This window comes from Gaeumannomyces tritici (assembly GCF_000145635.1).
Source record: "Gaeumannomyces tritici R3-111a-1 unplaced genomic scaffold supercont2.1, whole genome shotgun sequence".
Lineage (NCBI taxonomy): Eukaryota > Fungi > Ascomycota > Sordariomycetes > Magnaporthales > Magnaporthaceae > Gaeumannomyces > Gaeumannomyces tritici.
In genome coordinates, this window is record NW_008804545.1 from 7,928,687 (window position 1) to 7,942,663 (window position 13,977).

The following is a 13,977-nucleotide window of genomic DNA, read 5'->3' on the forward strand; positions in this document are numbered from 1 at the left end:
GTTCTTCCCGGTACTGGGTTCCCCCCTACCTGGATCAATAGTAGCCGCTGATCCGTGTCCAGAAAGCCTCGACGTCAGCCCTCTGAGCCCGCAACGACCCCCCCGCCGCTAGGTACACATACATACACAGCAAGCGTCGCATCAAGACCGTCATGTCTTGATCGGACGAGACCAAGCAAGCAGCTAGACGCAGGATTCCAAGGCAGCGGCGGACCAGGAACTGCCCCGTAATGTAATGCACGCCCCGTCACGAGCAGGCAGTTTTAAGCTTGTAGGGGGAGCGGCGTGTTGGATGTGCGCTACTAGTGACGTCACGACATCCATGGCCGCCCGTCCAACGTGCTGCGATATCTAAAGTACAAAACAAGCGCCGTCGCTGGCTTCTCAACGACGTCTTGTCTTCTCTTCAACCAACCCTTTCTCATCACTTCAAACACAACAAGTACACCACCACCACCACCACCACACAAACACACCCCCATAATCCGACATCATGAACTTCGGCGGCAACAGCAACAACACCATGGCCTCGGGCCAGCCCGCCGCGGGCAGCACCGAGAAGGCTGACTTTGGCGACAAGGGTGAGAACAAAGCCTGTAAAAAAAAAAAAACTCCCCTCACTTGGCATCGGTTGGCGTGCTAACACTATGCCGCCAGCCTTTGACTTTGCCTCCAAGAAGGCCGGCCACCCCGTCGACCGCAACGCGGGCGAGAAGATCACCGACGCTGCCCGCGGTGTCTACGAGAAGGCCACTGGGTGCGTTTTTTTTTGTCTCCGCCCGTCTTTGCGCCGGACTCTTGCGGACAATGCTGACCACTCGCCCTTACCTTGCAACAGAAAGAAGGTCAACCCCAAGATTTCCAACTAGAAATAATGTCTACTTGTACAATAGTCGGCAGTCGAGCAACGCGTGGTGCGGTAGCCGCATGCTTGCTGGCGCTAATAAAGGAGAATTTGAAGCATAACATCATATTCAATGCAATCTGCCAAGGGACTCTGATGGATCAGGAATTCTACAAGTGACTATTGGAACACGTCAATTTCGTTGAAAAGATGAAGGCCATATCAAGCGCGTTCGAAATCAGGCTCATGCCGTGATATCCAAAAGCATCACCCGCAACCAAATACTGGCAAAGAACTGAAAATAAAATCCATTTGGTCCCTGAACTCCGCCCGTTGTAGATTGTGGAGAAAAAGGAAAGGCCGAGTTGAAACAAGACAAAGTTGGCGGCATTCGTACACATGATCATCCCGTTTTCCCAGCCCCAAGCGTACAAAGCCACGCATTCCCGGGGCCTCCTCCGGGTCTCAGCACTTGAAGCCCCGAAAGTCATCAGGAGAATAATAACCAAGACAGACATTAAAGAATATGCAGAATATCCAAGAAGATAGTGTGGGGAAAGACAAAGAAACAAGGCCCCGGGTAGGACAAGCGAACAACATTGCACAGCAAGGGAGATAAGGAAACATCGCAGACATCATGGATCATCGGCAGCTCGACTCGAAATGCGCGGTCTTATGAGCCGTTATCGGCAAACACTTGGTAGGCGATGATCATGATCCAGAGCAGGAAGATCTGCCCGATCAAGGCGAAGGCAAAGACGGCCTGCCACGACTGGCCTGGGACGAGGAGAGCACCGTCAGCAACGCAACCATCGGGAGAGAAGGACTAGCCAAGGCACCGGGGCCTAGATCAGTCTCGACAGAATACTCACATATACTCCTCTGCTCCAACCAGGCCAGTGTCTGGAGAGTCTGGCCGGTAGGGTTCTGGGTGAAGACAGCGAGGTTGCAGTTGCCGCTGACAGAGCCCGTTGGGCCGCTCGATGGACCCCACAGCTCGATCGACACGACGACGAGACCAACCAGCCACATGACGAACAGAATGAAGCCGCCTATCATGACAATCGAGGGAAGCAGTCTTCGGGAGAAGATGAGCCACAGGAGTATTGCAATGAAGGTGACAACCAAGCTCCCGACTATAATGTAATATGTAAAATACCTAAGACGCGATGGGGTTGTGTCAGTTTTCGTGCCGCGTTCGACTGGGGAACGTTGTGCGGGCTGGATGGCGTACCATGGGATGGGCAATAGCAACTGGCTTTGTATGCCGATAAAGGTAGCGAAGACGCCAATGATGGTACATGCGGAGATGAGCATGATGAGCATCCAGACGTTGAGCTGAACGGCCGGCCAGTGGTAGCGAACCACACGCTCGATGCGCCTGCTTTCAACGAAATAACCGCTTGTTACTGTCGACGCCATGTTTGCGACTTGCGTCTGTGTAATGAAGAAAGATGTGAAGGACGAAGAGCGAAGAGCTCTTGAAGGCAGAGGACCGCGATAGAGCGCTGTGGCCTTTAGGAGGTAGTGGTCACAGCGGCCGGTCGACCGAGTTTGGGATCGTCGTGGAAAGCCCGTGGGCCCGCAAAGGCGGTGGGAAAGGGGCACCGGTGGCCTGTCAAAAGAAGCGTGTCGGCTCGGGACGTAGGGCGTAGCGTCGAGGACGTGCGACGGTTCGAGGTTGGAGTTCGAGGTATTTTTCGGCTGCAGGACAGGTGGTGGTGCAACGATGCTCGTGTTCAGGGCGGAAATGAGGAAATGCTTCGATGTCGGATCGCGCGCTTATTCGGATTGGGATGAAGCAAAGGATGAGGCAGAGCCCGCGATGGTTTGCGCCAAAATGTCGGCAGGGTTTGCCTCGTAGCGAACAACCAGGGCACAGAAAGCTCCGTGTATATGCGCCCCTTGAGCGGGCCGAAGTCGCGATATCGGGGCAGAAGCAACAAGACGGCGAATCGGATTGAATGGTCTGGTTGGATGCAGAGCCCGGCAGCGGCCCAGCGCAGCGCAGAGATGCAGCAGGGAGGGGCTCGGTTGAGAGTTGGCCGGGCAATCAGGGGACCCAGGCGTCAGACGAGCTAGGGCTGAGCTTCGGCGGTGGATTCTGGCAGCGGCGCGACAATCGATCAATGGCAACAAGGGGAAGAAATAACCGCCAGCTGGGCCGGAGACTGATGCCCCAGGCGGACAGAACGGTCCACGTCGATGGGCACGTCGATGGGCACGCGTAGTGCAGACTGCCACGTCTGGTCCTCCGAGGAGAGCACAGCTGCCCGGTCTGGTGGATCAATTGGGCCGCGATGCCTTGGATGGGTGCTCCAAAGACAGGCCTCGCGAGTGCCAAGTGAGCTAGAGGCGACAGTGAAAAGTACGAAACGCGTTTGCGATCGTTTGCACAGCCAAAAAGAACAAGAAAAAAAAAGTGGTGGAAGGAAATAAACAAGTAAAGGGTTCCGAGGTAAGTTGAAGTGACAGAAGCCAATTTCCCGACTTGACCAGGTCCCGAGTTGGTTGCAAAGAAGGGCAATCAATGATGGCCTGGAGCTGGAGTGGGCGAGATGCGACAGGGGTGCGCGATTCCTTCACTGCGCAGATTGGGCGTGGCCGCTGGGGAAGGAGGGGCTGCCTTGGCGGGGCTGCCCTGCAGGGGGTCCATTGGGTTGGATGCCTGCCGCCTGGCAACTGTTGTTTTTGTTGTGCAGGTGTATCTCGCCCCTTCCCATTTGGAAAACGTGGCACGCACTCGGGGCTGACAAGGCTGGCGATGAATCCATGTCATGGGACCACCTGATCCATGCCCACGAAAATAATGGATTGTGTCTAACGTCCGGTGGAGGCTATCAACGTGCATACCTACCAAAATCTCTCGTAATGTCACCGAGTAGTGCATGTTTATTGTACAGACAGGCGTGCATATTTATTTGCGCTGGATCGAAGCCATGTGCAGCAAGTGGATCATTTCCGTGAGCTTCCTTCCATGGGGCAATGCAGGGCAGGTGCACATCTCGCGGGCCGCCGAGTCAGATGTTCAAGGGGTTTTCTGTGCGGCCGTGATGCATGTGATTCAAAACTGTTTATTGTTTATCCAGTCTTCGCCAGCCCAAACACCGGCGCCAATATCCAAAAGCAGGAAATCCGTGCAGTACCAGCCGGCAAGATGTCTATGTAGCAAGCAGGGTGGTGGTGATCATCCGTCGTGTAAAAGTGACAAGGCAAGGCCCGGCCCGGCCCGATGGGACCTGCGAAACCCAACCCAAAACTCAAACCTCAAACCCAGGTCCAGACCCAGATAGGCCCCAGGCAGGGGGACGCTACAACAAGCTTTCGCCCAGGGCACATCGCACCAGCGAGCAGCCCGCCCTGACAGTCTCATGAGCCCCGGCCTCGTGGTCGGCCAGGCTGGGGTTGACCTCGACCAGGTCGACGGCCACCAGCTGGCCCGTCTCGTGCACGCTCTCGCAGATAAAGTCGCCCTCGCGCAGCGTCAGGCCGCCGCGAACCGGCGTACCCGTGCTAGGCGCCCACATGGGGTCCAGGGCGTCCACGTCGAACGACAGGTGGATCGGGGTGTCGGAGCCGATGTGCGCCAGCGCCATCTCCATGACGCGCCCGATGCCGTACCGGTCAATGTCGAACATGCTAAAGGCCTTGATCTTGTTGTCGCGTAGGATCTTCTTCTCGTCCGCGTCCACGTCGCGTAGCCCGATGTAGACGAGCTTGGTCAGGCTCAGGCGGTGCTCGGGCTCGAGCCAGCCAAAGTACTCCTGCTTGTCCTCTGTTGCGAGCCCCGTCAGGAACGACACGGGCATGCCGTGAATGTTGCCACTACCGCTCGTCTCGGGCGTGTTGATGTCGGCGTGCGCGTCGACCCAGATGACCGCCACCTCGCGCCGCCCGCCGAAGCGCTCGCGCACGCCCTTGGCCACGCCGCCGATGGTGCCGATGGCGATGCTGTGGTCGCCTCCCAGCGTCAGCACCATGCGGCCCTCGCGCGCGTGCGCGTACGTCTGCTCAGCGATGCGCCGCGTCACGGCCGACACGGCCAGCGGCTTCAACATGTTACGGTATGGCGGGTCGGACGCTGGCGCGAGGTCCCGGTAGAGGTGTACTGTGTCGTGTCCGTGCAGCCTGTAGCCGAGCTCTTCGTGCAGCTGCGTCAGGAGGCCCGACTCTATCAGGGCGGCCGGAGCGGCGTCAACGCCGGGCTTGCACTAGAACCAGTCGAGCGTTGTCCTGTTAGCCATGTGCAGGGACCTGGAGAGGCAAGGCGCAAAGAACGTACCTGGCCCCCAGAGAAGCCGACGGCTACGACGCCGAGGTCCTCCGGGTTGGAGAGGAACTTGGATGTGACCATGGTGGTGAGCTTGACAGGTGGGGTTTTGGTGAGGTCGGGCTTGCCGTTGGTGTGGGGAGCTGTTGTCGAGGAAGACATTGCGGGCGGGCGACAGGGCCGTCGCTGATATAGTGATATCTCGGATTGGGCTGGGGCAGGAAGGCGGCAGGGTCGGGGAGATCGCAAGTCTGCGGACGAGGGTGATAGCGGGTAGGTGAGACCAAGAGAGGGCAAAATATGGAGAACAAAGAGGTTGAGACAGGGTCGCCGGGGTAAGCTACCAGAGGTTGTCGGAGCTGGACCAGGATATGGATATAACGCACGATAAGGGTGCTGCGCCCGGTGCTGCGTCTATACTGTAGACGTCCGAGTGGGTACCGGCGTGGAAAGAGGGAGGGGTTGAGGGTCCGGCTGGGGTGGGAGAGACGGGCAAGCTGGCAAGTAATAGTCTGACGGGCGCCGCGGCGTCGGGGTTTAGCGTTTTGCAAGGGCGTCGGGCCAAGGCTCGACGGCGGCATTCCTCGATGGAGCAGCGCCGGGGCTGGCCCGTGACGGTGGGGCCTTCCTGGTAGTCGCCAGTGCGGTGACACCGGTGGTCACTGTGGGTGGAGCACCACCTCGACTAGCACGGCGAAGCTCCCAGTGGCCCCATCGCGGCTCCTACGCCTTACCCTTAAGTGCAGGTACAAGCCACGCACCCCACGCACGGCAGGCCGACCTTACCCCTAAGTGCAGGTGGCCCGAAGATGTGTGTCACATTTGTGATCACGCATTGTGGCCGAGGCCAGGGCCTCCGAGCGAGGCGACTCAGCAGATGCAGCGTCGACAGGATGTTGACTCGATTGTCCGCCGTCGAGTCGTTTTGCTGGGCGGGTGCCGACAAGGCCGTAAGAAAGAGCGCATTCTGGATAAATCCCGAGCCACGCGCGTCAATCAGCAGGCGACTCCAGATGAATTGCATTCATGGACGCATCCAGCGCGTTCCAGGGTGTGGGAGCTGAGAAGAGCCTGGGAACCACGTGCAGTTGCTTCTTGTCAGCTGGTCTTGGCTACCGTCGGCTGCTCTCGGCACAATGCCGTCATCGCTTACAGGGGCGTAGCCCACCACAAACGACCCGCCTTGCAGAAACATGGTACCTAGAGGTACCTATAGGACGATGGAAGTCACAGAGCATTACGTTTGATAGGGTGACTGCGATAGGCCAAAACAGAGATTGATGAAATAAGAAGTGTTGAGGTACTCTAACTAAACTCATAGCCATAGGGCTAGTGCGCCCTGAGAATTCTACAGGTCACTGTTGTTGACAAAAAAAAAAAAGGCCATATCAGCCCCTTTTGGAAGCGACGAGCTTCGTCGAGGACCCCCCGCTAAGCCTTAGACACCGGGGCCTTAACACTTGCTAGGCATGCAAAACTTGGGATTGTAAACAATAGCGCGCGCCTCGAGGGCCCGCCTGCCTTTCTTGCTGCGGGGCCTGGAGTCCACAACCATAGGCGTGCCGAACTGATCGAACCCTGAGCTTTGGGGTTCGGGGACGCGCACCTCGAGGCCGGTGGCATCGTCAGAGCGCCTGCCCTTTCTGCCCTTTCTGGCATTCGCGGGTCTCGAGTCGATAACCTGCGGCTGACCCATGTGATCGGTGCCTGGCTACGTGTTTGGCAACACGTCGCGAGCCTCGGCGTAGCTGGTGGAGAAGTGCATGATTTGCGGGCGAAAAAAATAGAAGAAAAGAGAAACAAAGTAAAACAACAAAAGGAAATGGGAAACATAACAATAGGAAAATGAAGTTGAGGTTGTTGGTGGTGGGTGAGAAGGAAAGTTTGGAGGAGCTGTTGGGCCGGCCGAGGGCAGATTTATATGCCTGTCAGGCCTCGCAGGGTCTCTGTCGCGACAGGCAGCTTGACTCGGGCTTTCCATGCCAATTTTTACATGACACACAGGGTACCCACCACCCACACTTGGTCGACGCCACCGACAGCGGCCTGATGAAGGAGCCGTGAAGGCCTCGCATGTCCGGCTGGTGGCACGGCGAGGTCGCTAGTGTGGTGTTGGACACGAAGCCGCGGTACATGTGCGGCGCGGCGTTGCTGCTGTTGATCTCGGGCGCGTGGTCGAACGACGACAACGGCGGCGTCTTGGCGGCCACCGATAGCGATCGGCGCCCCATTGCCGCGGCGGTTGTGCCTAGCCCGAGCCAGGGGGCGGATGGGTGGATGGGCAGCTGGTCGGCCTGCTGGTCTCGTCGATGCTCTATGCGCTTGACACATGGCCACTCATCAGCGGCCAGGTGCGTCTTTAGCATACACTGTCAGCACGTCTACCTTGAAGTCGTCATTGATATGCCGTACGGGAGCCGGGCGCCAGATACGATGGGCCAAGCGAACAGGTCTTCAAGTCGAAGACGATATCCAAGGGGCCAGGCATAAGGCGATAGAAGATGGGCTTAACGAAGATCACAACCAACCACGGGACTTGATTGTCAAAATTGGGGGTGGGAAGAAGAAGCACAGGACAGCAGAAGCTTGACGGCATATCAACGGGCGGCGAATACGCCCTGCATGGAAGGCTGCGGCGATCCTAGAAACTCTACGGTACATACCTCTCCAGGATAGATGGATGACATGTGCTCCTGCCCTCCTGTTCCGTGTCTCTTCCTCGGGAGTTTCCATCTCCTAGCCTTGGAAGTCTGGGCTTGCGAAGACTGGCAAGTTGGGGCTCTAACGAGGATGGCTGGTTATGTTGACAGAAGGCCGAGTCTAGCGAGCCTCGAAACCGCCGACATACCCGGGCTTAGCAAGAGTTATGATGGGTTATTTGGACTTGTAGTTAATTGTGTTTGTTTTATTTTTTGTTCACTTCCTCCGACCCTGCCGGTTGAGCGGCTTCGTCGAAGCGTGATTTCTATTTACACCCCCAACCCGGCCTCACACCCTGTGCGCGCCGCCTGGGTATCGCTAATGGTATAGTGTCATGGCTGTTGATGGACCGCTAATATTCACACAGAAAAAAAAAGGCCCCGGCCCTTACTTGGACAGGTCCTCCCCCCACACCTTCTTGGCTATGTCGACCTCGAGGCGGACCTTGGCCCACTGCTGCTCCTCGGTCAGGTCGTTGCCCTCGACGGTGGAGCTGAAGCCGCACTGGTGCGACAGGCACAGTTGGTCGAGGCCGCGCGGACAGTGGCTAGCGGCTTCGTTGAGGCGGCGCACGATCTCTGCCTCGTCGTCGAGCCCGGCCTTCTTGCTGCTCATGACGCCCAGCACGACCGTCTTGTCGACGGGCAGGTGGCGCAGGGGCGAGAAGTCGCCGGAGCGGGGGTCGTCGAACTCGAGAAAGTAGACGTCGACGTCGAGCTTCTTGAAGAGCACCTCGGCCACGGGCTCGTAGCCGCCCTGGGCGAACCACTGGGAGCGGTAGTTGCCGCGGCACAGGTGGATGCCGATGACCATGTCCTTGGGCCGCTCGGCGATGGCGCGGTTGATGAGGTCGGCGTACTGCTCGGCCAGGGCGTTGGGGTCGCCGTGGCGGGCGGCGGCCTCGGTGCGCATGCCCGGGTCGCACAGGTAGGCCAGGTTGGTGTCGTCGAGCTGCAGGAAGCGGCAGCCGGCGGCGTACAGGTCGCGGATCTCGGCGCGGTAGACGGCCACGAGGTCGTCGAAGAAGGGCTCCAGGGTGGGGTAGGCGTCCTTGTCGATGGAGTCGCGGCCGCCGCGGAAGTGCACCATGGTCGGGCTGGGGATGCAGACCTTTGTGGTGACCGAGGCCTTCTTGTCGGCCGGGATCTGGGCCTCGAGGTGGTTGAAGTCGTCGACCTGCACGGGCCGCGGGTGGCCCAGCTTGCCGACGACGGCCAGCTTGGGCGGCGTGACGCCGTGCGTGGTGACGTTGGTGGAGGGGATGTTGCCCTCGGTGATGTGCGCGACGCCGTCAAGGTTGACGAGGAAGTCGATGTGGAACCAGGCGCGGCGGTACTCGCCGTCGGTCACGGCGCGCAGGCCGTTGGCGATCTGGGACCGCGCCACGTCGGCTATGTGCCTGTCCTCGACCTCGCGCAGCTGCGCGCGCGTCATGTCGCCCTTGGACGCCGCCTCGCGCGCCGCCAGAACCTCCTTGGGGCGGAGGAACGACCCGACCTGGTCGGCCCGGTAGATGCCGCGGGGGAGAGGCATGTTGTCTGTGTTGGTGGTGAGGTTCTGGTGGAAGTGTTTGTATATAGACACCAAGGTAGGTAGGTAGCAGCTAAGTGTGTCCAGATACAGCAAGGATCGCAATGAGAAGAAAACGCAAGACAGATGACGGCCAAGCGGGACACAGAGGTGGGTAAATAAGGCGCCTTTTGTTTGCTGTCTCGCTGCCCCTTCACCCTCCCTCCCTCCGTCTGGCCCCTCACTCTCCTGGTCCCGCTTCATCACGTCGGCCCAGACATTCCCCAACCGGGACATGGCGGCACACCTGGGGCGTCCGTCAGTGGTGCCTGTCAGGACAGATACCCAGCTGCCTGACCCCGGCCACGGTTGCTCGGCGAGCACCAACAAGGCCGGGCCGGACACGCGGGTAGCGCACGGCATTGCATTGCGTGCCAATTGCGAGGACGGCTGATGGAACTGAGGGGTTGGCAGCTGGGTGGAGGCTAGGGTAGGCAGGCCCAGGGGTTGGCTGGATGGTGGTTGGCTGGCGGGGTTCAGGGCGCTTTGGGAACCCAGTAGGGCCCTGTGACCGTTTAGCCGCTCTGGGGCACACGCGGCAGATGGCATTTGGATGGGGGACGGCTGCCGACGCCATGGGAAAACCAGGTCCCGGCAGCTGAGTTTGGTTGCACAACATGAAGATTTGTTGCACCACCTGGATGGGAATTCACTGTTGATTTCTGTTCATATCAACGCAGCCCAAAGACACAGTCCGAAGCACAACTCGACAGTCAATGGCTAGCTGACTGCGCCAAATGGTCAGACAAAACTGCCAGACATGGGCTGGATTGCAGAATGGGAAATGGGAAATCAATGGACAATGGAATGGAAATGGACTTCGCCAACTGCCGAGGAAAATCGGTAGGACCCGGCCACGCATGACGTGGGGTGGGCGGTGAGGAAATTGGTCCCTGGCGGCAGAATCTTGGCCTGCAAAAAAAGATTCCATCTGCAGCAGGTCTGATCTACAGGGCTCTAGGCTCGGCTCGCACAACCCCGACCTCGTCCCCGACCAGCCAGGTCGATGCTTTCCGTTGCTCGCCATGTCCGGACCGTCGCCTCGGTTCCCGCGGGGCTCCGGCTCCCGCTGCGTCGCGTCCGCTGGATCTCGACCAGGAAAGCTAGCGTCGAGTCGGGCGTAGAGGCCAAGCTGAACGAGGACGACACTGCCGGCGCCAAGGACAAGAAGGAAAACATCTACATCCCCGGCACGCCGCTGGCCCAGAAGCTGGTGGACGCAGGCATCTACGAAAAGCGTCGCCGTGTCTGGGCTTCCGAGGATGAGAAGCTCGCCAAGCGGGAGATGAGCAAGGAGGAGAGGAGGAAGCTGAAGGCTGCCGAGAAGGAGGCCGGCGTAGCGCCCAAGATGGACAAGAGGACAAAGGCCTACAAGCAGATGGTGGCCCAAGCGGGCAAGGACCCTAGGACACTGCGCATCAAGGCCGATAGCGCCCGCGTCAACATCGTCAGCAAGAAGCTCTGCAACGACGTGCTGGCCTACATGGCTCCCTCGCTGGAGCGCCACAAGGGCTGCGACATCATAGACCTCTACCCCGGCGCCGGCCTCTTCAGCACCGCCCTCTCCGACTTCCTGCAGCCGCGCTCCCACATCCTGATGGAGCCCGACCACGTCGCCTACACGCCCTTCCTGAAGCCCCTGCTTGACCGCCCCAGCACCGTCGTGGTGCCCGAGTCCGGCGTCGTCTGGTCCAAGCTCAGTCGCATCCTGACCCCTGAGTTCCTGCCCCACCAGGTCCCCCGCCCGCGTGACGCCCCGCCCGAGCGCAACGACACCCTCCTCGTCGTCGGCAACATCAACTTCTCCCCCAAGAAGAAGCTCGGACAGTTCAGCTCGCTGGGGAACCTGCTGCTGTACCAGTTCATCCACTCGGTCGCCTCGCGCTCGCTCTTCCAAAAGTACGGGCTCGTGCGCATGTTGCTCTGGTGCGGCGTCGAGGAGAAGCGCACGCTGCTGCCCCGCACCCTGCAGCGCCGCAAGCGCACCGCCATCGACGGCGAGCTCGCCGCCGAGTACATCCACGAGATCGCCGCGTACGACGATGGCACCAGACGCCTCGATGGAGTCTTCTGCAGAGACCACTTTATCGACCTGTACACGTGCCACAAGACCCTCCAGCGCATGCGTGCCGCCGGCATCGACACGCCCCCGGGCAGGGAGACAGAGTTGATGCGCACCGTGCGCGCAATGGAGGATGCCGGGACCACCATCCCCGAGCCCGGCAAAAACCCCGTCCGAATCCTGCGCACCCACCTCAACGAGCTGAACGATATTCAAGCCGGCGACCTCAGGTTGGGCAGCAAGCGCGAGACGCATAACCGCCTTAAAGAGCTGACCAATAGGACGGTCTGGGACAGCCGCCGCGCGGAGCAGGTCCACTCCCTGCTCCTCGAGCGGGACGCCATCTCGAAGCTCCGGACAGCGGCGGCGAAGCGCAGGGCCGAACGCGAGGCGGCCGACGCCAGCACCAAAGCCGCCAAGAACAAGCAGAAAAAGGAGCTGGAGGAGCTGGACGAAGAGGATGGGGTGCTGGTGGAGCGGGAGCTTGCATGGAACAACGAGGTGAGCGGGCTCGACCACCTCCTCCACGACTTCTTCCGCCTCGTGCGCGACAACCTGCGGCTCGTGAGCCAGGACCCGCCCGTGCTGCATTGGGACCGGCGCGCGCTCGAGCCCCTGACGGTGGACAAGTCCGAGTTCTTCCCCAACGTGCCGGCCTCGCTGCTCGACATACAGCCCAAGGTGATGCACCACCGCCTGCGTGAGATGGGCCCCGGCTCGTCGCACGCGGCAGAGGAGTTTGACCTGGTCATGTCGATGCTCCTGCGCGCCGGCTACAGCCAGCCCATCGAGGACGCCATGCGCGCAATTTGGCACGGCGCCGCCGAGGGCGCCATGCCCAACTGCCCGAGCCTGCGCGACCCGGAGCGCGCCGGCAGCGGCCTGGCCGGCCTGGCCGGCAAGAACGACGCCCTCTGCACGCGCGTCCTCAACGAGGCCCAGTGGATGGAGCTGCTCGAGGCCTGGCTGAAGTGGCCGTTCCGGCCCTCGTACGAGCAGCTCATCGGCGCTACCGAGCCCGGCAGCGATGCCGAGGAGGATTGAGCAGGCCTGGAGCCAGACGGGTGTATATACGCCTCAATGTACAAACATGTATCAACGATGATCCATATACCCCTTTTACCTTTTGTTTGTGTGTTGTGGGATTTCGTAAATCATGATGGGTGTTTTCGTCAACCTTGGTTCTTTGAGGCTTCTTATACTTTCGTGTTCCGTGTTATGACGTTATCCATTTTGGCGAACCGCGACCGTTATATCTGAAAGCCGAGAATATGTTGGCATTTCCTGCCGCCCGTGCCTTTCCCCTCTTAGCCTGCCCCGTACAGCCTCCGCCATCAGCCTATCGACTTTCCGCCATGGGTGCGCAAGCAGCAGCAGAGCACATCACCATCACGGCGCGCTGTATCTGCGGCGCCCAAGTCTACACGGCCCCGGTCTCAGTATCAACACTTCCCCTCAGGGCTGTCTGTTCCCATTGCGACTCGTGTCGACGCATGACGGGCGGGCTCTACTTTGCCGAAACGACTTGGCCGCCCTGCATCAGCGACCTCTCGGGCGATGGCGGCGTCGACCTATCCGAGCTCAAGCGCTACAGCTTCTCGGCCAGCATCTGCATCTTCTCCTGCGCGACATGCCCGTCTTTTCTGTTCTGCAAGAGGGGGCTAGACGAGCCGGGTCACGAAAACGGAAGGGGATCGTGGAGCAGGGGCGACGCAGCTGAGATGCGTCTGTGGCGGCGTCGACCTGGTGGTCCGGAGTCGGGCGTCAGACGCGAGGCAGGCTGCCGTCGAATCGGGCTCGCGGGGGTGCAAGAGCGGCGGGATGTGGGGCTTGTATGATATGCGGGGCGGCGGTTGGCGCTGGGGGCTGCTTCCTGCGGCGGTAGGGGCGGGAAGTGGGCGGCGTGGTCACCCTTGTTGACCATGGACGAGATGGGAGTGACATGGCTGGTTTCATAGTGTTTCGTCTGAAGACAGGTATATACAGCTGCTGTGATGAGCATGCTTTATAGTCTGTTTTTGCGCTCGCAGCCCCTCAAGGTCCCAGCTCAATGTGCTCGACGCCATGGCCGTAATTATTGTGTCTCATGTTCGGCCGCCCTGAGCTTTCTGGTGTTTCTATTTGCGGCGGAGGGATCCCGGCTGTGGCGGCGGCGGCGGCGGCGGCGGAATCTCGCTCGGGGTGCCGCGAATCTGGTTCCGGACCTCATCGACGAAGTGCCTCATGAAGCTCGAGCCGGCCCGGCTCGGGTCCTCGGTGGCCTCGCCTAGGCGCAGGGGCGGGGCGTTGGGATGGGGTCCGTTCTGGAGCTCGTCGACCTCGCGCTGGATGCGGCCGACGAAGTGGTGGAAGCCCGGGCGGCGCATCAGGCTCTGATAGATGGAGTCCTCAACGGCAGAGAAGACGCGGAGCGCTGTCAGGATCTTGAAGAGCTGGGCCATCTCTGTCTGGCGCGTCTGGTGGCGGTCAGATCGGGCATTGGAGTTGAGTTGAGTGAGAGAGAGGCTGTGGCGGAGCTCAAGCTGCGGGGCT

General features: G+C 60.1%; 10 protein-coding genes across 10 annotated transcripts; 3 read left to right on the forward strand and 7 right to left on the reverse strand.

Moving 5' to 3' along the window:
• The first annotated feature begins 125 nt into the window (after nt 1–125).
• GGTG_02538 (hypothetical protein) lies at nt 126–1,109 on the forward strand. Its single transcript, XM_009220310.1, has 3 exons — nt 126–581; nt 658–757; nt 839–1,109. The coding sequence occupies exons 1-3, from the start codon at nt 494–496 to the stop codon at nt 867–869; spliced, it is 219 nt and encodes a 72-aa protein (XP_009218574.1). The 5' UTR covers nt 126–493; the 3' UTR covers nt 870–1,109.
• Nucleotides 963–3,666, reverse strand: GGTG_02539 (hypothetical protein). The gene is made up of 3 exons (XM_009220311.1): nt 2,079–3,666; nt 1,717–2,003; nt 963–1,621 (listed from the first exon to the last, which is right to left on the reverse strand). The coding sequence occupies exons 1-3, from the start codon at nt 2,264–2,266 to the stop codon at nt 1,518–1,520; spliced, it is 579 nt and encodes a 192-aa protein (XP_009218575.1). The 5' UTR covers nt 2,267–3,666; the 3' UTR covers nt 963–1,517.
• Nucleotides 3,642–5,587, reverse strand: GGTG_02540 (arginase). The gene is made up of 2 exons (XM_009220312.1): nt 5,127–5,587; nt 3,642–5,055 (listed from the first exon to the last, which is right to left on the reverse strand). The coding sequence occupies exons 1-2, from the start codon at nt 5,274–5,276 to the stop codon at nt 4,156–4,158; spliced, it is 1,050 nt and encodes a 349-aa protein (XP_009218576.1). The 5' UTR covers nt 5,277–5,587; the 3' UTR covers nt 3,642–4,155.
• Nucleotides 5,588–5,651: 64 nt separating this feature from the next.
• Nucleotides 5,652–6,138, reverse strand: GGTG_02541 (hypothetical protein; the record flags this gene model as incomplete). Its single annotated transcript, XM_009220313.1, has 2 exons — nt 5,652–5,799; nt 5,876–6,138. 2 exons carry the CDS (start codon nt 6,136–6,138, stop codon nt 5,652–5,654), a joined length of 411 nt encoding a protein of 136 aa, XP_009218577.1.
• A 429-nt stretch (nt 6,139–6,567) lies between these two features.
• GGTG_02542 (hypothetical protein) lies at nt 6,568–6,810 on the reverse strand (the record flags this gene model as incomplete). The annotated part of the gene is made up of 1 exon (XM_009220314.1): nt 6,568–6,810. The coding sequence occupies one exon, from the start codon at nt 6,808–6,810 to the stop codon at nt 6,568–6,570; it is 243 nt and encodes an 80-aa protein (XP_009218578.1).
• A 15-nt stretch (nt 6,811–6,825) lies between these two features.
• Nucleotides 6,826–7,867, reverse strand: GGTG_02543 (hypothetical protein; the record flags this gene model as incomplete). The annotated part of the gene is made up of 3 exons (XM_009220315.1): nt 7,778–7,867; nt 7,128–7,471; nt 6,826–6,862 (listed from the first exon to the last, which is right to left on the reverse strand). Exons 1-3 carry the CDS (start codon nt 7,799–7,801, stop codon nt 6,826–6,828), a joined length of 405 nt encoding a protein of 134 aa, XP_009218579.1. The 5' UTR covers nt 7,802–7,867.
• A 101-nt stretch (nt 7,868–7,968) lies between these two features.
• Nucleotides 7,969–11,809, reverse strand: GGTG_02544 (methionine synthase). The gene has a single exon (XM_009220316.1). The coding sequence runs from the start codon at nt 9,930–9,932 to the stop codon at nt 8,202–8,204; it is 1,731 nt and encodes a 576-aa protein (XP_009218580.1). The 5' UTR covers nt 9,933–11,809; the 3' UTR covers nt 7,969–8,201.
• On the forward strand, nt 10,390–12,489 carry GGTG_02545 (hypothetical protein; the record flags this gene model as incomplete). Its single annotated transcript, XM_009220317.1, has 1 exon — nt 10,390–12,489. One exon carries the CDS (start codon nt 10,390–10,392, stop codon nt 12,487–12,489), a length of 2,100 nt encoding a protein of 699 aa, XP_009218581.1.
• Nucleotides 12,490–12,568: 79 nt separating this feature from the next.
• Nucleotides 12,569–13,474, forward strand: GGTG_02546 (hypothetical protein). Its single transcript, XM_009220318.1, has one exon. It carries the CDS (start codon nt 12,717–12,719, stop codon nt 13,281–13,283), a length of 567 nt encoding a protein of 188 aa, XP_009218582.1. The 5' UTR covers nt 12,569–12,716; the 3' UTR covers nt 13,284–13,474.
• An 88-nt stretch (nt 13,475–13,562) lies between these two features.
• GGTG_02547 (hypothetical protein) lies at nt 13,563–13,886 on the reverse strand (the record flags this gene model as incomplete). Its single annotated transcript, XM_009220319.1, has 1 exon — nt 13,563–13,886. One exon carries the CDS (start codon nt 13,884–13,886, stop codon nt 13,563–13,565), a length of 324 nt encoding a protein of 107 aa, XP_009218583.1.
• Nucleotides 13,887–13,977: the final 91 nt, after the last annotated feature.

What these genes read in the sequence shown, in the direction of transcription:
- GGTG_02538 (XM_009220310.1), top strand. Translation starts at nt 494, where the DNA reads ATGAACTTCGGCGGCAACAGCAACAACACCATGGCCTCGGGCCAGCCC. An exon ending in GGCTGACTTTGGCGACAAGG is followed by an intron (nt 582 to 657) that starts GTGAGAACAAAG and finishes CTATGCCGCCAG; the next exon opens with CCTTTGACTTTGCCTCCAAG. An exon ending in GTCTACGAGAAGGCCACTGG is followed by an intron (nt 758 to 838) that starts GTGCGTTTTTTT and finishes ACCTTGCAACAG; the next exon opens with AAAGAAGGTCAACCCCAAGA.
- GGTG_02539 (XM_009220311.1), bottom strand. Translation starts at nt 2,266, where the DNA reads ATGGCGTCGACAGTAACAAGCGGTTATTTCGTTGAAAGCAGGCGCATC. An exon ending in TTGCTATTGCCCATCCCATG is followed by an intron (nt 2,004 to 2,078) that starts GTACGCCATCCA and finishes ATCGCGTCTTAG; the next exon opens with GTATTTTACATATTACATTA. An exon ending in GTTGGAGCAGAGGAGTATAT is followed by an intron (nt 1,622 to 1,716) that starts GTGAGTATTCTG and finishes TCCTCGTCCCAG; the next exon opens with GCCAGTCGTGGCAGGCCGTC.
- GGTG_02540 (XM_009220312.1), bottom strand. Translation starts at nt 5,276, where the DNA reads ATGTCTTCCTCGACAACAGCTCCCCACACCAACGGCAAGCCCGACCTC. An exon ending in TCGGCTTCTCTGGGGGCCAG is followed by an intron (nt 5,056 to 5,126) that starts GTACGTTCTTTG and finishes GACTGGTTCTAG; the next exon opens with TGCAAGCCCGGCGTTGACGC.
- GGTG_02544 (XM_009220316.1), bottom strand. Translation starts at nt 9,932, where the DNA reads ATGCCATCTGCCGCGTGTGCCCCAGAGCGGCTAAACGGTCACAGGGCC.
- GGTG_02546 (XM_009220318.1), top strand. Translation starts at nt 12,717, where the DNA reads ATGTTGGCATTTCCTGCCGCCCGTGCCTTTCCCCTCTTAGCCTGCCCC.